Source organism: Papio anubis, chromosome 7, assembly GCF_008728515.1.
Source record: "Papio anubis isolate 15944 chromosome 7, Panubis1.0, whole genome shotgun sequence".
In the NCBI taxonomy this organism is placed as follows: domain Eukaryota; kingdom Metazoa; phylum Chordata; class Mammalia; order Primates; family Cercopithecidae; genus Papio; species Papio anubis.
In genome coordinates this window covers 134,093,097-134,119,931 of record NC_044982.1, presented here as the reverse complement: position 1 = coordinate 134,119,931, position 26,835 = coordinate 134,093,097, and the positions used below count along the sequence as shown (strand labels likewise).

Sequence of the window (26,835 nt, the reverse complement as noted above, 5' to 3'; positions counted from 1 at the left end):
GATGACAAGTTAAATAACTTTTGTGGAAAAGATGAGTCTTGATTTCTCATTTGAATGCGTTGGAACAGAATAGGTGGAGGACATTCTAGACAGAGTGAAGAACAAGAATAAAACAATGGAAGAATACACGTGTGCATACAAGGTACCATGAAGTGGCCTAGAGCAGAAGGTGCACAATCATTCATGGGGAGAAGGAGGAGAAGAAAATGATATTTAAGAGAAATTAGATAGAAATCAGTCAATGGGAAGGTTTGAACTAGTGGAGAATGTTACTTTAGGGGACCAGTAAGCTATTGTAGTATTCTTTGACTAAAGTAAGGAGAATGTAAATTATGATAGTGAAATAATTTTAGATTTAGGCGATTGGGCAACTACTTTAGCATCTCTGAGGCTCAGCATTCCTGATCATAAACTGAGATGCTATACTTATAAGATTACCATGAAGATTGTTTGAGATAAGCCACACAAAAGGACTTTGTAGATCCTAAGTGCTATGGAAGTATTAGTACTGAGTGCCATTGTTTACTCTTAAACAAAAGTAGCAGCAATGGGAATGAATAAAGAATGTATGTGGGTTTTAGTTGGGTGAAGAAATTCACAAAATTAATGATTAGCTAAAATTAAAGAGGATGCTTGAGTCATTTGACTTTCATTCTTGGGGGAAAGGGGTCTTCCTGTTTATTTTTTAAAAAAATAGTATATTAGCTTAGGGAAAACCTTTTAATCACTTTCTGACTTGATCATTTTTGTTGAAATATTTTAATATACATTGGTTTATTGCTTTCGTCTTAAAGTAAGGCAAACAACTAACAGTTCCCCCAAACATTATTTAATGTGTACTGTGTTCCAGCAATTCGCATTGTCAGAGTCATCCCTGTGACCATCAGTCACATTACATACACATCCTTTTACTCCTTCATGTGGAAAGGATATATAAAGCAGGTATAAATCTACGTTGACCTGATAAAGACATTCTAGAGGATGCTTTTTAAAATTTTATCTTTAATATCAACTTATTTGCTCATCATCTGCCTTGTCCCAACTTGTTCCACCTCGACCTGCTCCCCCTTATCAATCCTGGTGGTTCCTCATATGCTATTGGTGTATCTGGCTTGCTCTTCCATCTCCAGCTACTCTGGTTTTCTTCTTTGCTGTGTTTGGAGGAGCCCGCTTATAAAGTTACTTGGTCAGTGTGCTACTCAATGCTGTTTTCCACAGGAACCCTCTTGCTCATTTGCACCTTTTCTGTACTTTGTTAGGGTTGCTCCTTCTCTGTTGCAGTGATTCTGCCCTCCTACCTGATGGGAAGCTTCTTTGAGTCAGCTACTTTCCAAATCACCAAGAATTTACTGTTGAACAGATATGTGGTGAACCATATTTATGTATCACCCTTTTATGTATTTTGAAAGAATTTCTTTTAAATCAGCAATTATAGGGCATTTGCTGATGAGGTGCTGTTGTATTGAAAAGCAGAGGTTTTTTTCCTATGTTCTTGTGGGAAAATAATTCTAATCATAACACAGTCCAGGACACATAACAGAAACTTAATGCAAATGAAGGAGCAGTTAAGAGTAAGGTTATTCTATTAGTCTAGGATTAAGCAAATAACAGTAAAGAGAAAGTCAAAAAGTCAAGTGATTCAATAGCAAAGGCATGGAATCAACTGAAATGCCTATCAAAAATAGATTGGATAAAGAAAATGTGGTACATATACACCATGCAATAGTAAGAAGCCATAAAAAGGAATGAGGTCATGTCCTTTGCAGGGACATGGATGAAGCTGGAAGCCATTATCCTTAGCAAACTAACGCAGGAACAGAAAACCAAACACTGCATCTTCTCACTCATAAGCAGGAACTGTACAATGAGAACACAGGGACTCAGGGAGGAGAACAACACACACTGGAACTTGTTGGGGGGTGGGTTGGGGGGAGGTAGAGCGTTAGGAAAAGTAGCTAAATGCATGCTGGGCTTAATATGTAGGTAATCGGTTGACAGGTGTAGCAAACCAGCATGGCACACGTTTATCTATGTAACAAACCTGCACATCCTGCCCATGTGACCCAGAACTAAAAATAACAAGAAAAGCCATGTAATAAGCATATTTCTAGACCAAAGACAGGAATACAGATCAGAATCAGGGCCAGTGAGACAAGTGTGGGTCCTGAGGCCAGGACTTGGAGAGGAGAACTCCTTGGGCCATACCATAAGAGGTCATATACTCTTATACAGTACCATAAGAGGTCCTGTCCCTTTGTCTTCTTTGTCTGTCTTGAAAGTTAACCTCTAAATATCCAGCTCACCTGGGTATTTAGTACTTTACTGCCTTTAATAAGGAACATAAAATACTTTAATGCATTTAATAAGGAACATAAAATTGTTGATCTGAAAATGCTTTAGCTTAATTCTGGTAATGATTTAGCAATAAATTTTTGACTGTTTAAAAGTTCATTATCTCCTTTAGCCCACTAGGGTATCTAACTTTTAGAGTCATATTAAATAGTTCTCTTAAAAATGAGTATGTTAACATATCTGCAAACCATATTTCCCATTAAACACTAATATTAATTTCAGAGTTTACACACTTCCTGTTCAAATTTGGGGCTTGGAGTCAAGACTGTGTTTCATGTTAATTGCATGACCTTAAGCAAGTTTTCAGAAACTCTAAACCTTGAGTCACTTTATCTGGAAAATGAAAATACTTATTTTATACAATTATTGTGAGAACGAAATGAGATAAACTTTAGAAAATTGCATACACAGTGCTTGGTACATAGTAAATAATGATTGAATGTTATTACGAAGGCTTCCCATAACAACATAGTCTATTGTTTTAATCTCTCTCAAAGGTTTTCTTTCCAAAGTCTTAGATCTTATCCCTAAAGTTCATTACCGAAGATAATATATGGTTATGTAACTACAGTTAAAATATCTGGAGAGTAAGTTGGAGCTTTGGAATTCAAGTAGTTAAGATGAGATGATGTTATCTTAGCGTTCACCCTCCAGCTACCTCTCATCCACCTTGAGTTTTTCCTGATTTGAGCCATTTTCCTTTAAAACAAAGAACTTCAGAGAGAGGAGTAGGTATGTGGGTTTGTATGGGATGGGTATAAGGGCTTGTGTCAGTTACCACTGGTTACATTCACTTTACATACAAATGATTGTTTCATAGACTCCAGAACTAGGACCAAACTACCTTCTTACTTTATCGGTGCTGTTTTTGGCTGTATCTCTTTATCTCTTTGAATCTGTTATATCCTCATATAATAGGCATAATGATGCCTTCTTTAAAGAGTTTCTGTGAGGATTACAGAGATAATTTAAGTTTCTGAAACATAACAGGTGACCATTAAATGTCATCTTCCTTTCCTATCTCAGTCACTTGTCTGAAGGAAGTGCCACAGCTGGTATTTTGAACTCACCGAATCTTTCCCTAAGACATCTATGGTTTTATGATGGGATTGTATCACACACGCATACAGTAGGAGCTCAGTAACTAGGAAGGTGAGATTTCAACATTAGGAAATTGTTGCTGAACCATAGAGATAAAAGTATCTTCTCTTTCACTTCTGACTGCTTCTTTAGAATGTCTTTGTTCTTCCTCTTTCATTCTCCAACCTAGCAGAATTCTTAGGTTGCCCCCCACTATATCATAATTTTCACATCAGGTACCACCTGATTAGTCTTCTGTGATTGCTACTTGAAGCTTTTCACTACTCTTCTCAGTACTAGTAATAACTAACATGTACTGGGCTTTGCTATCTTCTAGACATTGCTCCAAAAATTTACATGTATTAACTTATTTAAACCTTACAACTATCCTATGAGGAGATGCTATTTCTGTCCCAATATAATTAACGTACGAGATAAAGCAGTAAAAGCAGTAGGGAAGTAACTTTCTTCTTCTTCTTTTATTCTTTTTTTCTTTCTTTCTTTTTTTTTTTTTTTTTTTTTTTTTTTTTTTTTTGAGACGGAGTCTCACTCTGTCACCAGGCTGGAGTGCAGTGGCGTGATTTCAGCTCACTGCAACCTCTGGCCCCCGGGTTCAAGTGATTCTCCTGCCTCAGTCTCCTGAACAGCAGAGACTACAGGCATGTACCACCATGCCTGGCTAATTTTTGTATCTTTGGTAGAGATAGAGTTCAAGTGATTCTCCTGCCTCAGCCTCCTGAGTAGCTGGGGCTACAGGCACGCACCACCACACCCAGTTAATTTTTGTATTTTTAGTACAGATGGGGTTTCACCATCTTGGCCAGGGTGGTATCGAATTCCTGACCTCGTGATTCGCCTGCCTCAGCCGCCCAAGGAAGTAACTTTCTTATGACCACACAGCTAGTGTATCACAGAGTTGGGATTCCAATGCAGGTAATCTGGATCAAGGGACTGTGCTGAAAGCCAATAACCATTAGTGCCTCCTCCTCCTCAAATGGGACTTCTTAAATTTCAAAACTGTCTACCTTCTGATTCTATTTTGTCAGTCTTCTGCTCCCCATCAGAGGCATCCCTCTCTGGGTAACGTGGATGCTTCTCCATCTTTGCACATGACATGAATGTCTCAGATGCTTCTCTTCTGCTCACACCGCTTCTCCTTCTCTGGATTGTGTAAGGCCCAGTGCAGCCACTTTAGGCTTATTGGAACCTATATTGTTTATGTATTAGTTCATGGGTTTCCTACTTTCATTCATTTATATAATCACCTATCTGAAAAACAGTATGAGTCTCTTATATATCAAGGAATACAAAAATTTAAAGTTAATTAGAACACAGCTCCTGCTCTTCAAGAGTTTACAGTCAGATAGGAGAGGCAAACATACAGATAAAATATTTCACATACATAATTATGGTATTTTGAGAGTACATTGCAGGAGCACAGAGGAGGAAATGCTGTACTCTGAGGAGGTCTAATGAGCTGATGTTGATCCTTGGCTGGGTGTCAAATGTATAGGTATTCTATAGATATTTATGAAAGAGACATATGAATAGAGAAGGGAAGGGGAAAATAATTGGAGGAAGAAGGAATAGCATGGAAAAAGGCCCTTTAGTGGGGTAAAAATATGGTAATCAGGGAACTGCTATTACTTCACCATGACTGAGACAGATGTGCTTATGGGAGTGACGGAAAATAAGACTGCTAAAATAGTGTTTCAAGAAGGAAGACTTATATATTTTCAATTGTATTAATTTTAGAAATTTAGGATTTGAAAAAAAGAGTCAAATTATCATTAGGAGGACCACGTAGGATACAACTGTCATGGTCCAGATGAGAAATGACAGAGTTCAGAACAAAGGCAAGACTATGTCACCTCAGGTATGTACATGGGATGGATGACACATGGTCTAGAATGAATCCTGGGTATATGCTGTGGGCAAGTGGATATTTATGATGACATTATTGAGATTAGTAATTCAGGAAAATTGCTAGGTTCTGGATGGAGTTTAATTTTGGGCAACTAGGTGGAGATACTAAGTGGCTGAAATGTGTGCCAATTCTTCAATAAAGAGTGGCTAGGAGAGAGATGAGCTCCGTTGGTGTGGTTGCTGAAATGGTTTTGGAGTTTAAACATAATTTTTACAGATAGTGAGGGCTGGATTATGTATGATATTCTGGCTAGAGAGGATGTAAAAGTTACTGAGGCATGAAAGAGTATGGAGCCCTTAGTGAATAACAGGTTGTTCTCTGTGGTTGGAACACGAGCAAGTGAGTTCGTGGGTGCAACGGTGGACACCTGTTCCTGAGTTTGCATTTGGTGGGTTTCATTTCCCATTGAACTTTCCCGCTCAAACGTTTTCTAACAATTATTGCCTAGAACAGTAGCTTTGAACCAGTAATGCCAGTCAGGAAATTTAGATTTGAAAACATCAAAGGCGTTAACAGAATTGCTACTTTGATTTAAACAAAAGGAAGCATTTGTGTCTAAGTTTGGAAGACCAAGGATTTTGGATTGAGTGATTGGTAGAAAATTTTATTTGACCAAAATTGGTTTAAAAATAATTTATCTACCCTACTGCAGCTTAACTTTCCAAAGCCCTTTCTTCACAAGGAGATGTCCCATAGGAGTAAAAAAATGCTTTTTAAATTTAACTCAAAAGTAAATTTCTTGACGTTTTTATTAGTAGAAAATAGGTCCTGGTTTGTGTTTGTGAATGAACACCAAATTGTTTCAGAGCAGAAGAGTGATACTCTGATAGTATTTGAAATCTAGAAAGACTTGGGCTTCTTTAGAGTTCATCTCTTTCACTCCATCTTTTCTCCTCCTCTTCTCACTTATGCTGCCCTCTCTCTTGTGAAGCTGGGCTCCTGGCCAGAGCATGTATTCCCAAATCCCCTGCAGAGCCTGATTGAAGTGAAACTGGCAGATTTCCAAGTGGAGAGAGCTGATAAAAGAGCAGATTTCTGAGACAATCTGTAGTTTATGATGTGTTCTTTAATGAATTAAATAGATTATCTACCCAAACACATACTGGAATACCAACAAAGCCTTTTGACTGTTACTGTTACTCTGGGTTACATTTCACTGATAAAATAGTAAGTTCAATTCAATGAAACTTTGAATTCCTACTACATATAAGGCCCTGTGCTGGCAAACCAGCAAAATTAAAATGTTAACTTTATTTTCTTTTTCTTCACATAATTCAAGAAACTAGTCATCATAGAGATTACTTATTTGTGTGGTCGGAAAAAGATTATTTGAATGAATAAAAACAGGTTTTATATATAGAGATAATATTAATTTGTGAATTTTGAATACCTGGGAAGTGAAGGAAATATATTTAGATTTAAATTCTTGGGCCGGGCGCGGTGGCTCAAGCCTGTAATCCCAGCACTTTGGGAGGCCGAGACGGGCGGATCACGAGGTCAGGAGATCAAGACCATCCTGGCTAACCCGGTGAAACCCCATCTCTACTAAAAAAAAAACTACAAAAAACTAGCCGGGCGAGGTGGCGGGCGCCTGTAGTCCCAGCTACTCGGGAGGCTGAGGCAGGAGAATGGCGTGAACCCGGGAGGCGGGGCTTGCAGTGAGCCGAGATCTGGCCACTACACTCCAGCCTGGGCAACAGAGCAAGACTCCGTCTCAAAAAAAAAAAAAAAAAAAAAGAAAGTAAAGTAGAAATGACTTTATGAAGTTAATATGGCTGTATAAGTTGCCTGTCATATTACTCAATGTTTTCTAAATAATCATTATTACCTTTTATTACTATTTCAGTTGTGCCCACCCATGAATGATTTATCAAAAAACATTATAAACATAGTTATTGGTAGTGATTTGCTTTAAGTAATTATTTTAAAAGTAAATTTACATTGAAATTCATGTATGCTCCCACCTCCTCTGAAATTTTTCACACGTTGTGTATTACGAATACTTTTGAAACATGTTGGAAATGGAATAAATCTAGAATTGAATTCTGATATTTAACATTCATTTCTTTGTAGACACTACATGGAGTTGTGTGGAAATGACAGAGATTCATGAAACCCCTCCTCCAGGAAAGAATGTCTTTCATAGATGGAGCTTTGCTTCCGGTTTGCACAGGACAGCGACAATGTGGCAGAGCCACGCCTGCCCTTCCTGCTCTTTCCAGTGATTCACAGAACATCTGAACAGTGATGCTTGCCTTGGATTTTCAGATTTTCATCCTGATACTTGTTTACTTTTCTGAGGCAGAAAAGCTTGCACTAATTGCTCTCCATGGTGGCTAATTTTTTCAAGAGCTTGATTTTACCTTACATTCATAAGCTTTGCAAAGGAATGTTTACAAAGAAATTGGGAAATACAAACAAAAAAAAAGAGTATCGTCAGCAGAGAAAGGATCAAGACTTTCCTACTGCTGGCCAGACCAAATCCCCCAAATTTTCTTATACCTTTAAAAGCACTGTAAAGAAGATTGCAAAGTGTTCATCTACTCACAACTTATCCACCAAGGAAGACGAGGCTAGTAAAGAGTTTTCCCTCTCGCCAACATTCAGTTACCGAGTAGCTATTGCCAATGGCCTACAAAAGAATACTAAAGTAACCAACAGTGACCATGAGGATCTGCTTCAAGAGCTGTCTTCAATTGAGAGTTCCTACTCAGAATCATTAAATGAACTAAGGAGTAGCACAGAAAACCAGGCACAATCAACACACACAATGCCAGTTAGACGCAACAGAAAGAGTTCGAGCAGCCTTGCACCCTCTGAGGGCAGCTCTGACGGGGAGCGTACTCTACATAGCTTAAAACTGGGGGCTTTACGAAAACTGAGAAAATGGAAAAAGAGTCAAGAGTGTGTCTCCTCAGACTCCGAGTTAAGCACCATGAAAAAATCCTGGGGAATAAGAAGCAAGTCTTTGGACAGAACTATCCGAAACCCAAAGACAAATGCCCTGGAACCAGGGTTCAGTTCCTCTGGCTGCATTAGCCAGACACATGATGTCATGGAAATGATCTTTAAGGAACTTCAGGGAATAAGTCAGATTGAAACAGAACTTTCTGAACTACGAGGGCATGTCAATGCTCTCAAGCACTCCATCGATGAGATCTCTAGCAGTGTGGAGGTTGTACAAAGTGAAATTGAGCAGCTACGTACAGGGTTTGTCCAGTCCCGGAGGGAAACTAGAGACATCCATGATTATATTAAGCACTTAGGTCATATGGGTAGCAAGGCAAGCCTGAGATTTTTAAATGTGCCTGAAGACAGATTTGAATATGTTGAAAGTGTGGTGTACCAAATTCTAATAGATAAAATGGGTTTTTCAGATGCACCAAATGCTATTAAAATTGAATTTGCTCAGAGGATAGGACACCAGAGGGACTGTCCAAATGCAAAGCCTCGACCCATACTTGTGTACTTTGAAACCCCTCAGCAAAGGGATTCTGTCTTAAAAAAATCATATAAACTCAAAGGAACAGGCATTGGAATTTCAACAGATATTCTAACTCATGACATCAGAGAAAGAAAAGAGAAAGGGATACCATCCTCCCAGACATATGAGAGTATGGATATGAAGTTGTCTACTCCAGAGCCAAAAATCAAGAACAATTGGCAGTCACCTGATGACAGTGATGAAGATCTTGAATCTGACCTCAATAGAAACAGTTACGCTGTGCTTTCCAAGTCAGAGCTTCCAACAAAGGGAAGTACTTCCAAGCCAAGCTCAAAATCACACAGTGCTAGATCCAAGAATAAAACTGCTAATAGCAGCAGAATTTCAAATAAATCAGATTATGATAAAATCTCCTCACAGTTGCCAGAATCAGATATCTTGGAAAAGCAAACCACAACCCATTATGCAGATGCAACACCTCTCTGGCACTCACAGAGTGATTTTTTCACTGCTAAACTTAGTCGTTCTGAATCAGATTTTTCCAAATTGTGTCAGTCTTACTCAGAGGATTTTTCAGAAAATCAGTTTTTCACTAGAACTAATGGAAGCTCTCTCCTGTCATCTTCAGACCGGGAGCTATGGCAAAGGAAACAGGAAGGAACAGCGACCCTGTATGACAGTCCCAAGGACCAGCATTTGAATGGAAGTGTTCAGGGTATCCAAGGGCAGACTGAAATTGAAAACACAGAAACTGTGGATAGTGGAATGAGTAATGGCATGGTGTGTGCATCTGGAGACCGGAGTCATTACAGTGATTCTCAGCTCTCTTTACATGAGGATCTTTCTCCATGGAAGGAATGGAATCAAGTAGAGCAAGGAGCTGATTTAGGCTTGGATTCATCCACCCAGGAAGGTTTTGATTATGAAACAAATAGTCTTTCTGAGCAACAGCTGGGTGTTTACAATAAAGACCTAGAATACTTGGGAAAGTGCCACAGTGATCTTCAAGATGACTCAGAGAGCTATGACTTAACTCAAGATGACAACTCTTCTCCATGCCCTGGCTTGGATAATGAACCACAAGGCCAATGGGTTGGCCAATATGATTCTTATCAGGGAGCTAATTCTAATGAGCTTTACCAAAATCAAAACCAGTTGTCCATGATGTATGGAAGTCAAAGTGAATTGCAAAGTGATGATTCAGAGGATGCCCCACCCAAATCATGGCATAGTCGATTAAGCATTGACCTTTCTGATAAGACTTTCAGCTTTCCAAAATTTGGATCTACACTGCAGAGGGCTAAATCAGCCTTGGAAGTAGTATGGAACAAAAGCACACAGAGTCTGAGTGGGTATGAGGACAGTGGCTCTTCATTAATGGGGAGATTTCGGACATTATCTCAATCAACTGCAAATGAGTCAAGTACCACACTTGACTCTGATGTCTACACGGAGCCCTATTACTATAAAGCAGAGGATGAGGAGGATTATACTGAACCAGTGGCTGATAATGAAACAGATTATGTTGAAGTGATGGAACAAGTCCTTGCTAAACTAGAAAACAGGACTAGTATTACTGAAACAGATGAACAAATGCAAGAATATGATCACCTTTTATATGAAACACCTTATGAAACTCCACAAGATGAGGGTTATGATGGTCCGGCAGATAATATGGTTAGTGAAGAGGGATTAGAACCCTTAAATGAAACATCAGCTGAGATGGAAATAAGAGAAGATGAAAACCAAAACATTCCTGAACAGCCAGTGGAGATCACAAAGCCAAAGAGAATTCGTCCTTCTTTCAAAGAAGCAGCTTTAAGGGCCTATAAAAAACAAATGGCGGAGTTGGAAGAGAGGATCTTGGCTGGAGGTATTCATGTTTAAATGCTACATTGTAAACTAATTGTGTTTTAACATCAGGTAGCATTTCTTTAGAGCATGTTCTGTGTTTACTTGGGTGAGAGTTTACTTGCAATGACTTTTCATGCTTCCTCTGAGGAGCATTTTATTTTACTCAGACAGCTCTCCTGAGAAGTTGGGCTTGATTTAAAATCAAAGAATATGTTAAATGGGTCGTATTGGAATGAGCCCAAACTTAACCCAACACATTGTGGATCAGATTTCTCTGCTCAATTTAGGCACAAACCCCATTTTACATCAACTAACTTTGTGGCATCGGTTGTCGAAGAAAAGGTGAGTGAAATCAAAGGTTAAGCCAACAGCTTGGCGTCTATTTCTTGGTTCCATTAAGTTTACAGGGATGGAGAGAAAGTTGTAGTTAATCTTAAAAAATATGAAAAGATCGACTCTGAGACATAATCACTCACTTTCCTATCCATTCAACAATTTAGGGGTTGCCCATAGGAAAAGTTGTGTCTGCACAGGCTACCATAGGTCAGTCCCATGGAAGACCACGGACTTCCTTACAACCTACTGGCACAGTCAGGGAGAGCATTAGAACCAAGGCCCTAGGTCATGCCTGAGTGGTCACAAGCTATTCTTTGAGAAGAGATCAGTAAGGGCATAGAGTTGAATAGTTACCTCCTTAAGAATAAAGTCCCTTCTCCACCACGGAAATGAGAATAGTACCTTAATTAACAAGTTTAATTGCTTTCTTGTGGGAACAACTTTGGATTACGTAGTTTGGAATCCAGGTGGAATTGTGGAAAGTGGTAGTTATATGTAAATGTAAGTGTGTGTTTACTTTTTATTTCTCAACCCAACTTCCTCCGCACTTATTCCAATCCCTTACCATTTATTTTAGTTGCATGCTAACTACTTATATTTTCGGGATAGTCTTTCACAAGCTCAATTTAAGTGATTTGCATATTATTATTATGTTCCCTGATCATGGTATTGTCATCATTAACTAAGCTATTACTCTACATAATACTTCATAAAGGTATATATGACCAAATGTTACTTGCTATTATCAAATAACATAATAATATCTGCAGCCAGTAGCAGCTGGTTATGGCTTCTCTGTCTTGACCAAAGATGTGATCAAACTCCTCTAAACTAGCCATTTTCTGGTTGATGTGAGTAGACTATTGAATAATCAGAAATCTTTACTGCTAAACTATTTGAATTTCTAAGACAACTGAAATAACTAGGGTTTGCTACTCTAAAAATCTGTCCTTATAAAACAACACAGTTTATGTAATTTATTTAGGAATGATATAAGTCAAAGGGATCTTGCATGCACTGGCTGTTGTGACATTTTGTGGTTTTTTTTTTTTTTTTTTTGCAGGGATGGGTAGTTCTCCACTATATTTAAAACTGATTTAAGAGTGAACAGTAGTCAAATGTTATGCAAATGCAATTCATATGGTAATAATATCTATCTTATATTAGAGTGATTTTTGAGAGTCAGATGTCCTTGTTACTGAAATTCATTTGCTATTTCTTGGGATACAGTCTAGCAGTTTGACATTGTATTTTATTTGCTGTTGAGTCAAAGAAGTTTACTCAAAGGCAAATGAAGACTAAGAAGTGCATGAGCATGTATGTGTGTGGGGCGGGGGTGGGGGGTTGTGTATATCTGTTGTGACATAATAGAGAAATGTTTTAATGCCAATTGGTTAATGTAGTTGCTTGAAATGTTAGGCAATATCATAAATAGGACAAGATGATACATTTCAGAAAAATGGATCTTCTTCAACTTTTAAAAATTCCAAATGAGCAACCCTCTGCAAAGCAGATTGTTACCGATGGTGACCCTTCAACCAGCTAAAAAACCTAGTCATCCAGTGGTACTTAACTTTGGAATACACACGTGCTCTTGGTTATCTATAACCACCTGGTTAAGAATAAAAACACAGATAAAACAATCCTGTACCATTCACCTGACATATGAGGCCTGGCTATAGAGGACTCACACCCTTCCATCCTCTTGGAGCTTAGCTTCTTATTATCCTGTGAGCCAACTGTGAATGGAATCTGTTGGATATCAATTGTCCTAGAGGAAATCAGCACACACATTTTTAAGATGGTCTCTGGTTGCTGAAAGGTACCAGATTGACTACCTAGGAAGCTGCGGTAGCCTAGATTTTAAAGGCTATCTCTGCTCCCCTTGGCAGCAGTCAGGCAATTTTCCCCATCCTGTGCCACCCATATGCCTCTGAAGGAAGGACAGCCAAAGAAGGACATTTTCCGGGCCCCTTTCCTGCTCAGAGCATCCCAAAGAGGTGCCAGTTGTCATGATGGTTTCTGTGCCCATGGCCATCTGCTTACTGGGATTTGGGCAGATGCCAACATATTTTTTCTCTCCATGGCTACATAGTTATCATTAGGTAGCAGTGCTATCTTTTCTCCATAAGTAACCTTAGCCAGATTGGAGTGCAGAGCTCTTGCTGTCAAACTGTGGGATGCCGTCTCCCTGACACAGCTTTATGGAATTATAAGCTCACACATTTGAATTATTTATTTCAACTGTTGTCTTCAGGATCCAGAGGATCAGAAAACTCGGACGTTTATAGATGTGGATATTTGGTGATAATGTTTCAGAGAACCTTCACCTTGAACAGCATTGCAGTAGGAAGAGACCTTAGAGTGTGTGTAGCCAGAAGCTTCCCCATGAGGTCAAATTCTTCCAGTGTTGCTGGCCCTTGCTGAGTTGGCACCATTTGTGGAGCTGTCTTGATTCCTACACCATGATGGTGACTTTCTGATCCCCCACCGTCAGCCTTGTACCACCTTCTGTCAACTGGAATTAACTATTTATTGTCTCCTCAAAATTCCCATGTACTTGCCTCTTCTCACACTGACTCTCATATTTATGTGCATTTCTCATTTTCTTTTCCAGAATAATCTACAGGCAAGGTGTCTTTTTTTTATCCTTTAACTTGTACTGTGCCTAGACTAGTGTTTTATACCCATATGGCATTGAGTTAAAAGGTGTTGGATAAATGCCTGAATCAAGAGAGGTGGGATACTAACTAAAAAAAACACAAACTTTAAAGTCAAATCCACATTCAAACTGTGACTTTTAATTGCTAAGACTATGACTTTATCTCCTGAGAGCTCAGAAGAATAGACATAAAAGCTTATTGCTCAGAATTACTATATATTATGCACTTTCCAGGCTGTTTACCTGTTTTTCATTCTTTTACTTCTTATAACACCTCTATGAATTTAATTTTATTATTATTATCCCATTTTACAGGTGAGGAAGCAGATACTGAAAACTTACCTAGCTTAATCTCATTCCGCTAGTAAGTGGTGGATCGAGAATTACATGGATTGTTACTCTGGCTATTTAGAGCAGCAATATGTTTATTCACTTCAAAGGTTGTTTTTATTCAAGTTTTTTTTATCAGGAAAAACAAGCTTTTATCAGGAAAAACTGATAAAAGATGAAGAGCAGAATCAGCCACTAGGTTTAGTTCAACTCAGACATATTCATGAGAAACCAGTACAAATATGAAAGGCACTAAGTTTCTGCGACTCCCAGGTTATGATGTGAAATAGTTCATTATCAGTCTTTCTAAAATCATTGGTTCATTTTATAAATCAAGATCTGTAGAGTGCAATAAGTACTGTACTAAAACAGCTGCTTGAAGGATGTTGTATTTGCAGTCTGATACACTTTACATGAAATTAGAACCTAAAGTCAGTTGGAAGTATTAATAATTTTCCTAGCAGAAGAACAAAAATCTTGTTCTGAAAAAGACTGAGATATTGGAAATTAGCATACTTCCTAGTTTTTACATCATGGTATATATTTTGTTTTCTGAATGGTTATAAAACTGTCCGAATATTTTGACTTCCAAGTAAGGATATAAAATTGAAGGTATTAAAATTTTCTAAGGTATATACTTTGTTAGACTAGTGGTTCCTAATCTGGCTGGTTGTTAGAATCATCTGGAAAGCCTTTGTAGTAGTTGTTCCTGGGATGTTGTTTTAAAACGACCAATTATTAGCATATTTTCAGAGATCATTGTGACTTGGTGGTCCTACAATGGCGCCAGGCATATGCATTTAAAATTACATGAGTTACTGATGTAATATATGCCCTTTAATAAAACAACAGCAACAGTCACACACACAATTAAAAACATAATAAAACAAAATCTAAAGTGAAAAGTAAAATAGCTCACCTGTGGACAGTCCAGGTCAGGAGGATGGAGTCTGGCTATTCACATGCTCCCTTGATGGTTCTGAGGAATGTGATCAACAGAGCACATTTGAAGAGCACTTCTAAAAGCTATGTAGCAAATATACCTGCCCACATGGCATTCTTAATTTCCCCCTTTTTTAACTTGAAAGAGATAAAATCAGTCTAAGGAAAAATATTAATGATTTTTCTTTCTTTTGATTTTTTGAGACAAATTCTCACTCTGTTGCCCAGACAAGAGTGCAGTGGCATGATCTTGGCTCACTGCAACCTCCGCCTCCTGAGTTCAAGCAATTCTCCTGCCTCAGCCTCCCTAGTAGCTGGGACTACAGGTGCCTGCCACCACACTCAGCTAATTTTTTTTTGTGTGTATTTTTTTATTAGAGATGGAGTTTCACCATATTAGCCAGACTGGTCTCAAATTCCTGACCTCATAATCCGCCTGCCTCGGCCTCCCGAAGTGTTGGGATTACAAGTGTGAACTGCCACACCCGGCCAATTTCTCTTAACTTAAAAACAAAAGATGTTTTGTCAACCTTCCAGAGTTAAGTAGATTATTACATTTTGTGAAAATGCTTTAGTAATATCTACATATGAAAATAGAAGAGCAATAGATGTATTCCTTAAAAGGTATGTATAAATTGAAAATTTTAGAAATCATGTATATCAAAAATCCTAGGGGATTTTCCTGTAGAAATCATTCAGTGCATAATTTTGCCTACAGATAAATTCCTATCATTCCACATTTTATCTGTTTTTGTAACTTTGAGGCTTTTTTTTTTTTTTTTGGTAAATCTTCCTTCAAGGATAGCAATATTGGTAATAGTAGAAGGCAACTTATCTGCAAAATGTTGCATAAAAAGGTAGTGAATGACAATAACCTTTTGTCTAGTATTTTTTGCTTCTAATACACTAGAATTATCTATAATGTAAAGTGGTTCTCTTGTTTATTTAATTGACAACATTTTTATTTGACAATTTTTTTATGATTATACTGTAAGTTCTAGGGTACGCGTGCACAATATGCAAGTTTGTTACATATGTATACATGGGCTATGTTGGTTTGCTGCACCCATTAACTCGTCATTTACATTAGGTATATCTCCTAATGCTGTGTCTCCCCCCTCCCCTCTCCCCACAATAGGCCCCAGTGTTGATGTTCCCCTTCCTGTGTCCAAGTGACCTCATTGTTCAATTCCCTGCTATGAGTGAGAATATGTGGTGTGTGGTTTTCTGTTCTTATAATAGTTTGCTGAGAATGATGGTTTCCAGCTGCATCCATGTCCCTACAAAGGACATGAACTCATCCTTTTTTATGGCTGCATAGTATTCCATGGTGTGTATGTGCCACATTTTCTTAATCCAGTCTGTCACTGATGGACATTTGGGTTGATTCCAAGTCTTTGCTATTGTGAATAGTGCCACAATAAACATATGTGTGCATGTGTCTTTATAGCAGCATGATTTATAATCCTTTGGGTATATACCCAGTAATGGGATGGCTGGGTCATATGGTACTTCTAGTTCTAGATCCTCGAAGAATCACCACACTGTCTTCCACAATGGTTGAACTAGTTTACAGTCCCACCAACAGTGTAAAAGTGTTCCTATTTCTCCACATCCTCTCCAGCACCTGTTGTTTCCTGACTTTTTAATGATTGCCATTCTAACTGGTGTGAGATGGTATCTCATTGTGGCTTTGATTTGCATTTCTCTGATGGCCAGTGATGATGAGCATTTTTTCATGTGTCTGTTGGCTGTATGAATGTCTTCTTTTGAGAAGTGTATGTTCATATCCTTTGCCCACTTTTTGATGGGGTTGTTTGTTTTTTTCTTATAAATTTGTTTGAGTTCTTTGTGGATTCTGGATATTAGCCCTCTGTCAGATGAGTAGGTTGCAAAAATTTTCTCCCATTCTGTAGGTTGCGTGTTCACTCTGATGGTAGTTTCTTTTGCTGTGCAGAAGCTCTTTAGTTTAATTAGATCCCATTTATCACTTTTGGCTTTTGTTGCCATTGCTTTTAGTGTTTTAGAAATGAAGTGCTTACCCATGCCTATGCCCTGAATGGTATTGCCTAGGTTTTCTTCTAGGGTTTTTAAGGTTTTAGACCTAACATTTAAGTCTCTAATCCATCTTGAATTAATTTTTGTATAAGGTGTGAGGAAAGGATCCAGTTTCAGCTTTCTACTTATGGCTAGCAAATTTTCCCCACATCATTTGTTAAATAGAGAATCCTTTCCCCATTTCTTGTTTTGGTCAGGTTTCTCACAGATCAGATGGCTGTATATGTGTGGTATTATTTCTGAGGGCTCTGTTCTGTTCCATTGGTCTATATCTCTGTTTTGGTACCAGTACCATGCTGTTTTGGTTACTGTAGCCTTGTAGTATAGTTTGAAGTCAGGTAGCGTGATGCCTCCAGCTTTATTCTTTTGGCTTAGGATTGTCTTAGCAATCTTAGGACTCTCAGGACTCTTTTTTGGTTCCATATGAACTTTAAAGCAGTTTTTTCCAATTCTGTGAAGAAAGTCATTGGTAGCTTAATGGGTATGGCATTGAATCTATCAATTACCTTGGGCAGTATGGCCATTTTCACAGTATTGATTCTTCCTATCCATGAGCATCATATGTTCTTCCTTTTGTTTGTGTCCTCTTTTATTTCACTGAGCAGTGGTTTATAGTTCTCCTTGAAGGTGTCCTTCACATCCCTTGTAAGTTGGATTCCTAGGTATTTTATTCTCTTTGAAGCAATTGTGAATAGGAGTTCATTCATGATTTGGCTCTCTGTTTGTCTGTTACTGGTGTATAAGAATGCTAATGACTTTTGCACATTGATTTTGTATCCTGAGACTTTGCTGAAGTTGCTTATCAGCTTAAGGAGATTTTGGGCTGAGTCGATGGGGTTTTCTAAATATACAATCATGTCACCTGCAATCAGGGACAATTTGATTTCTTCTTTTCCTAGTTGAATACCCTTGATTTCTTTCTCTTGCCTGATTGCCCTAGCCAGAACTTCCAACACTATGTTGAATAGGAGTAGTGAGAAAGGGCATCCCTGTCTTGTGCCAGTTTTCAAAGGGAATTTTTCCAGTTTTTGCCCATTCAGTATGATATTGGCTGTGGGTTTGTCATAAATAGCTCTTATTATTTTTAGATATGTTCCATCAATACCAAATTTATTGAGAGTTTTTAGCATGAAGGGCTGTTGAATTTTGTCAAAGGCCTTTTCTGCATCTATTGAGATAATCATGTGGTTTTTGTCTTTGGTTCTGTTTATATGCTGGATTACGTTTATTGATTTGCATATGTTGAACCAGCCTTGCATCCCAGGAATGAAGCCCACTTGGTCATGATGGACAAGCTTTTTGATGTGCTGTTGGATTCAGTTTGCCAGTATTTTATTGAGGATTTTTGCATCGATGTTCATCAGGGATATTGGTCTAAAATTCTCTTTTTTTGTTGTGTCTCTGCCAGGCTTTTTTATCAGGATGATGTTGCCTCATAAAATGAGTTAGGGAGGATTCCCTCTTTTTCCGTTTATTGGAATAGTTTCAGAGGGAATGGTACCAATTCCTCCTTGTACCTCTGGTAGAATTCAGCTGTGAATCCGTCTGGTCCTGGACTTTTTTTGGTTGATAGGCTATTAATTATTGCCTCAATTTCAGAGCCTGTTACTCATCTATTCAGGGATTCAATTTCTTCCTGGTTTAGTCTTGGAAGAGTGTATGTGTCCAGGAATTTATCCAGTTCTTCTAGGTTTTCTAGTTTATTTGCATAGAGGTGTTTATAGTATTCTCTGATGGTAGTTTGTATTTCTGTGGGGTTGGTGGTGATATCCCCTTCATCATTTTTTATTGCGTCTATTTGATTCTTCTCTCTTTTCTTCTTTATTAGTCTTGCTAGTGGTCTATCTATTTTGTTGATCTTTTCAAAGAACCAGCTGCTGGATTCATTGATTTTTTTGGAGGGTTTTTTGTGTCTCTATCTCCTTCAGTTCTGCTCTGACCTTAGTTATTTCTTGCCTTCTGCTAGCTTTTGAATGTGTTTGCTCTTGCTTCTCTAATTCTTTTAGTTGTGATGTTAGGGTGTCAATTTTAGATCTTTCCTGCTTTCTCTTGTGGGCATTTAGTGCTATAAATTTCCCTCTACACACTGCTTTAAATGTGCCCCAGAGATTCTGGTATGTTGTATCTTTGTTCTCATTGGTTTCAAAGAACGTCTTTATTTCTGCCTTCATTTCGTTATGTACCCAGTAGTCATTCAGGAACAGGTTGTTCAGTTTCCATGTAGTTGAGTGGTTTTGATTGAGTTTCTTCGTCCTGAGTTCTAATTTGATTGCACTGTGGTCTGAGAGACAGTTTGTTATAATTTCTGTTCTTGTACATTTGCTGAGGAGTGCTTTACTTCCAACTATGTGGTCAATTTTGGAATAAGTGCGATGTGGTGCTAAGAAGAATCTATATTCTGTTGATTTGGGGGTGGAGAGTTCTGTAGATGTCTATTAGATCCGCTTGGTGCAGAGTTGAGTTCAATTCATGGATATCCTTGTTAACTTCCTGTCTTATTGATCTGTCTAATGTTGACAGTGGGGTGTTAAAGTCTCCCATTGTTATTGTATGGGAGTCTAAGTCTCTTTATAAGTCTCTAAGGACTTGCTTTATGAATCTGGGTGCTCCTGTATTGGGTGCATATATATTTAGGATAGCTAGCTCTTCTTATTGAATTGATCCCTTTACCATTATGTAATGACCTTCTTTGTCTCTTTTGATCTCTGTTGGTTTTAAGTCTGTTTTATCAGAGACTAGGATTGCAACCCCTGCCTTTTTTTGTTTTCCATTTGCTTGGTAGATCTTCCTCCATCCCTTTATTTTGAGCCTATGTGTGTCTCTGCATATGAGATGTGTCTCCTGAATACAGCAAACTGATGGGTCTTGACTCTTTATCCAATTTGCCAGTCTGTGTCTTTTAATTGGACCATTTAGTCCACTTATATTTAGGGTTAATATTGTTATGTGTGAACTTGATCCTGTCATTATGATATTAGCTAGTTATTTTGCTCGTTAGTTGATGCAGTTTCTTCCTAGCATTGATGGTCTTTACATTTTGGCATGTTTTTGCAATGACTGGTACCTGTTGTTCCTTTCTATGTTTAGTGCTTCCTTCAGGATCTCTTGTAGGGCAGGCCTGGTGGTGACATAATCTCTAAGCATTTGCTTGTCTGTAAAGGATTTTATTTCTCCTTCACTTATGAAACTTAGTTGGCTGGATATGAAATTCTGGGTTGAAAATTCTTTTCTTTAAGAATGTTGAATATTGGCCCCCACTCTCTTCTGGCTTGGAGAGTTTCTTCTGAGAGATCTGCTGTTAGTCTGATGGGTTTCCCTTTGTGGGTAACCCAACCTTTCTCTCTGGCTGCCCTTAACATTTTTTCCTTCATTTCAACTTTGGTGAATCTGACAATTATGTCTCTTGGAGTTGCTCTTCTTGAGGAATATCTTTGTGGCATTCTCTGTATTTCCTTAATTTGAAAATTGGCCTGCCTTGCTAGGTTGGGGAAGTTCTCCTGGATGATATCCTGAAGAGTGTTTTCCAACTTGGTTCCATTTTCCCCTTCACTTTCAGGCACACCTGTCAGATGTAGATTTTGGTCTTTTCACATAATCCCATATTTCTTGGAGGTTTTGTTCATTTCTTTTTACTCTTTTTTTTCTCTAAAATTATCTTCTTGCTTCATTTCATTCATTTGATCTTCAATCACTGATACTCTTTCTTCCAGTTGATTGAGTTGGTTACTGAAGCTTGTGCATTTGTCATGTAGCTCTCCTGTCATGGTTTTCATCTCTATCAGTTTGTTTATGGATTTTTCTGCATTAGTTATCCTAGTTATCCATTCTTCCATTCTTTTTTCAAGGTTTTAATTTCTTTGTGCTGGGTACATAGTTCCTCCTTTAGCTCTGAGAAGTTTGATCGACTGAAGCCTTCTTCTCTCAGCTCGTCAAAGTCATTCTCCATTCAGCTTTGTTCTGTTGCTGGTGATGAGTTGCGTTCCTTTGGAGGGGGAGATGCACTCTGATTTTTTGAATTTCCAGCTTTTCTGCACTGCTTTTCCCCCATCTTTGTGGTTTTATCTGCCTTTGCTCTTTGATGATGGTGACGTACCAATGGGGTTTTGGTGTGGGTGTCCTTTCTGTTTGTTAGTTTTCCTTCTAACAGTCAGGATCCTCAGCTGCAGGTCTGTTGGAGTTTGCTTGAGGTCCACTCCAGACCCTGTTTCCCTGGGTATCAGCAGCAGAGGCTGCAGAAGATAGAATATTGCTGAACAGCGATTGTTGCTGTCTGATTCTTGCTCTGGAAGCTTTGTCTCAGAGGTGTACCCAGTCGTGTGAGGTGTGAGGTGTCAGTCTGCACCTAGAGGGGGATGTCTCCCAGTTAGGCTACTCAGGGGTCAGGGACCCACTTGAGCAGGCAGTCTGTCCATTTTCAGATCTCAACCTCTGTGCTGGGAGAACCACTGCTCTCTTCAAAGCTGTCAGACAGGGACATTTACTTCTGCAGAGGTTTCTGCTGCTTTTTGTTTAGCTATGCCCTGTCCCCAGAGGTGGAGTCTACAGAGACAGGCAGGCCTCCTTGAGCTGCAGTGGGCTCCACCCAGTTTGAGCTTCCCAGAGACTTTGTTTACCTACTAAAGCCTCAGCAATTTGGGCGCCCCTCTCCCAGCCTCGCTGCTGCCTTGTAGTTAGATCTCAGACTGCTGTGCTAGCAGTGAGGGAGGCTCCGTGGGCGTGGGACCCTCTGAGCCAGGCGCGGTATATAATCTCCTGGTGTGCCGTTTGCTAAGACCCTTGGTAACGGGCAGTATTTGGGTGGGAGTTACCCGATTTTCCTGGTGTTGTGTGTCTCAGTTTCCCTTGGCTAGGAAAAGGAATTTCCTTCCTCCTTGAGCTTCCCAGCTGAGGTGATGCCTCACCCTGCTTCTGCTCTCGCTGGTTGGGCTGCACCCACTGACCAGCACCAACTGTCTGACACACCCTAGTGAGATGAACCCGGTAGCTCAGTTGAAAATGCAGAAATCCCCCGTCTTCTGTGTCACTCACACTGGGAGCTGGAGGCTGGAGCTCTTCCTATTTGGCCATCTTCCTGATGAATCGATAATAACATTTTTAATTGACAATAACAATTGTGTATATGTATGGGGTATAATGTAATGTTTTGAGTTACGTATACATTGCAGAAAGATTCAAACAAGCTAATTAACATATCCGTGACCTTATGACATATCACTTTTTTCCGGTAAGAACATGACAAATCTATTCTTTCAGTAATTTTGAAATATACAGTGTTATTATTGACTGTGGTTACCATACTGTGCAGTAGATCACTAACGTTTATTCCTCCAGTCTAGCTCAAACTTTTTACCCTTTGATCAACATCTCCTCTTTTCCCACCTCACTCCCTACCCCCACCCTTAGCCTCAGGTAATCACCTTTCTAAAATCTGTTTCTCTGAGATTGACTTTGTTAGATTCCACATATAATTGAGATTATACAGTACTTTTCTTCCTGTGCCTGACTTATTTCATTTAGCATAATGTCCTTCAGTTACATCCGTGTTGTCACAATTACGGACTCCTTTCTTTTTAAAGACTGTATAGTGTTCCATTATGTGTACATCTACTTTTTTATCCGTTCATCCACTGGTAGACACCTAAGTTGTTTCATATCTTGGCTGTTGAGAATATTGCTGAAGTAAACATGGAAGTTCAGCTATCTTTTTGAAATTTCAGTCTCAATTCCTTTGGATATACAGCCCTGAGATGCATGATGACATTTCAGTTGATGATGGACTGCATATATGACAGTCTGCATATATGATGGTGGTCCCAAAATATGACACTTTATTTTTACTGTACCTTTTCTATGTTTGAATATGTTTAGACACACATTTGCGAGTGTGTTACAGTTGTCTACAGTAATCACTACAGTAACATGCTCTATGTGTCAAATTGTAAATGTTTGTGTATCTAAACATATCTAGCAGCAATAGGCTATACCATATAGTCTAGGTGTATAGTAGGTGATAACATTTACGTTTGTGTAAGGTACAGTCTATGATGTTCAAGCAATGACAAAATCACCTAATGACTCATTTCTCAGAACATATCCCTGTTGTTAGGCAACACATGACTGAATATGAAGAAGTGGAATTGCTAGACTATACTTTCTAGTAATTATATATTTAGTTTTTTAAGGAACCTCCATAGTATTTTCTGAAATGGCTGTGCTAATGTACATTCCTACCAACAATGTACAAGAATTTCCTTTTCTCTACATCCTCACACCCACTTGTTATTATCATCTTTTTGTAACAGGTGTGAGGTGACATTACGCTGTGGTTTTTTGGCTTTTTCTTTCTTTCTTTTTTTTTTCTTTTCTTTTCTTTTTTTTTTTTTTTTTAAGCGACAGGGTCTCTGTCACCCAGGCTGGAGCACCTTGATGATCATGGCTCACTGCAGCCTCAAACTTCAGGGATCAAGTGATTCTCCTGCCTCAGCTTCCAGAGTAGCTTGGATTACAAGCAAAAGTCATCCCAGCCCAGCCTCTTTGTGGTGTTAATTTGCATTTTCCTGAGATATTGAGCATTGTTTGATATATCTTCCATTTACATCTATCCTTTTGATAAACATCTGCTCAGGTTCTTTGCCTATTTTAAAACCAGGTTACTTATTTTCTTACTATTGACTTGTTTGGTTTCCTTATATATTTTGGATTTTAGCCCCTTATCAAATATATGGTTTGCAAATAATATTTTCTTCCAATCCATGGATTGTCTCATCTTTCTGTAGATTGTTTCCTTCGCTCTGCAGAAGCTTTTTACTTCGATGTAATTCCATTTGCCTATTTTGCTTTTACTGTCTGTGCTTTTGGAGTGAAAGGAGACCTGTAAGGTGTGAAGTGGCCAAGGGCCCCTAGAAGCAGTAGAGAACCAGCTAGGGACATTACTTCTTGCTAGAGATAAAGCCTAAAAGGTCCAACAGTATAATTCATCTAGGAGGCAAGACTAGAAACCAAAGAATACATGTGTTTGTAAATTGGTTCAGAGGGGAGAAAGATAATATATATCAGGAGATTAGTCCCAACTGCAGCCAAAGTGTTTAAGTGTATTCTGGTGTGAAATGGAACTAAGAGAAAGGGAAAGAAACCAGTAGGTATCCTATTCTATTACAGTCAGTTCTAGGCATTTTAACTTTATACTTGTCATCAGAGCTTTGGGAAGAAGGTACTGTTAGCCTCATCTTACAAATGAGATAACTGAGTCTCAGAGGAGCAAAACAAGGGAGGCCCAACATCATATAGCTAATTAAAGGTGTTGGTTGACTCCTGTTGTGCCTTGCCCAGAATCCAAAGTCTGATGCTCTTTCCCTGACATCCTGTTGCTAATGCAGGCCGGTCTTGTCATGAAAGATTATGGCTTATGTTTTTAAGCATCTGTGTAAGTTGTACATTTAAAGTCAGCCAATTTTGTGTTAGCAAATGTAGTTATGTACTGATCTCTCTTAATAAAAGGTGAGTGATAATAGTTTGTGCTAAGAGATAGTATCATATTTTTAGGAAGTTTTGTAAGTCTGGAGAGGGGATGCTAGTCACTTGAAAAGATTTTATTGGGGTGAAGAAGTTAGGTGTCAATAAGATTAGTTTTTGAAAATTAAAAAAATTTTATAGGAGGTAAGAAATTCAAAAGGATATACAAAGACCCATGAACAGGAATAACAAAAATGTTGCAGAGTTCATGAATGCTGTTAAGCTATATTATCACTATTAAATGGCTTCCAAACTATAAGACTGGAATACCTGCCTTTGTAGGAAGCTAAGGGCATGGTGCATCTTTGAAGGGAAATATTAACTGACAATGAAAGATGGGAATTTCCAGGTTGTACTAGGAATGTTGTTGCAAAGCGTACAGTACAAACCACCGTATCTCAGAGATTCAAGAAATGATGTTATGTCAAAACCTCAGATGAATGGGGTTTTTTTTTTGCTTGTTTCTGCTCATGTTATCATTCATGTTATTCCTTCAGGCTTAAACACAGACATATTTTATAGAAATTATAAATCAGTTTTGAGATTGCTGTGTGGATATAAGATAAACTCTGAACTCTGGTGTAAGATAGCAAAGGGTAGCCTAATCAATTATGATGAATTAGGTGAGAGTGGGGTAGATGGAATAGGTATATCCAGTGGGGCAACTTAGGCTCTGGCATAAAACTCAGGAGCAAGGGAGGAGAGGGAGTCCAGTGCAGCAGAGAAAAACCTGCCACCTGGAAAGTATGCCTCAGACCACAGATGATGGCTTCCAAAGCATTCAGGACTCTAACTCTGGGTATCACTTGGATAGGCTCTCAACATCCCAGAACGAGAACTATTAAGAGAAATAGAAATCCTAGGGGGGATTAAGGTACTAGAGAGGTTATCAAGAGAATTACTTAGTTACCTAAACTAAGACCCAAGCTGAGAAATGAGTATCTGAAACAGGTAAAAGCCTTATTGTTCAGAATGTATTCAAGGACTAAGCCCAATTTGCAAGCAGAATGTTTTGATGCTGAGTCCAAGGGAGATGGACTCAAATAGAACTGTTTCCTGCACTAAAGATAGTAGCTTAGGTTGCCTCCATAGGCTGTAAAACTGGACAGAGCTAAATGCATTGATTGACTTCTACACCATGGCTCATTTCAGCCTATTGTATGCTTCTGTTAAAAAAATATGCTATGGAGGCTGGGTGCAGTGGCTCATGCCTGTAATCCCAGCACTTTGGAAGGCTGAGGTGGGCAGACCACGAGGTCAGGAGATTGAGACCATCCTGGCTAACATCTCTAAAAACACAAAAAAATTAGCCGGGTGTGGTCACGGACGCCTGTAGTCCCAGCTACTCTGGAGGCTGAGGCAGGAGAATGGTGTGAACCCGGGAGGCAGAGCTTGCATTGAGCCAAGATCGTGCCACTGCACTCCAGCCTGGGTGTCAGAGTGAAACTCTGTCTAAAAATATATATATATACATATATATATATGTGTGTGTGTATATATATATATATGTGCGCTATGGACTCTTGTTAACCACTTCATTCATCACATTTGACTTACTGACTCTCAGCTACTTCCAATTATTACATAAACCATCTGAAGATAAAAGTCTTTAATAATTGGCAAACAACTGTGAAATAAGAAGAAATGATCCATAGGCAATGCCAAAAGTTCCCAAGATACATTGAGCAATGTCACTTTATTTAGAGTAAGTGTATCTCTCCCTCAGCCTTCCAACCGTCTTCACTGCCCTCAACATATCCTTTATTTTCTCTCTAACTCAACCATGATGACTTCAAAAGGGATGTTGTTTATTTTGGAGTATGACATTTGTTCTGTGTGTATGTGTTTCATAGAGCATTGGCACACACAAACACATACTTTCATTAGTGTTCTTAAGAACCCTAGAAGGTATGTAGCTTAATAATGGGTAACATTTATTTATTCCTTTCTTATGTGCCAGATACTATTCTAAATACTTTACACTGTATTAAATCATATCCTCACAATAACCCTATGAAATGGGTATTATTTTTGACCCCATTTTACGGATGTAAAACAGAAATACTGTAACTTATCTAAGAGGAGGCGGAAGAAATCCAGTATTTGTACTTTGGCGTTTCTCTTCCAGATTCTGTGTGTGTAAGCATTACTGCACACAGCCTAGTTTAGGATTCCAGAAATTAAGTGTCGGTGTTCAACTGTATAAGATGGAGAAACTGAGGTGGTAAATACTGATTTACCCAACAGCACCAATTTGTCAGTAGAACTGCAATTACAAGCTATTTTCCCAAATCATAAGCCAGCACTCAAACGATCAGACCGTTCTCCCATCTTACA

The 26,835-nt window shown here is 38.7% G+C and overlaps 1 protein-coding gene across 4 annotated transcripts in view; it reads left to right on the top strand.

Annotated features, from left to right (window-relative positions):
- The window catches only part of LOC116275828 (protein unc-13 homolog C), a 234,625-nt gene that overhangs the window by 98,525 nt on the left and 109,265 nt on the right, over positions 1-26,835 (top strand). For 3 of the 4 annotated variants that reach the window (XM_031668662.1, XM_031668661.1, XM_031668664.1), the window contains one exon: positions 7,433-10,677. In XM_031668662.1, the coding sequence (XP_031524522.1) occupies positions 7,689-10,677 (2,989 nt within the window). In that variant the 5' untranslated portion in view covers positions 7,433-7,688. Of the gene's footprint in view, positions 1-5,155; positions 5,309-7,432; positions 10,678-26,835 lie in introns of those variants that run through there. The other variant, XM_031668663.1, reaches the window with a different exon arrangement.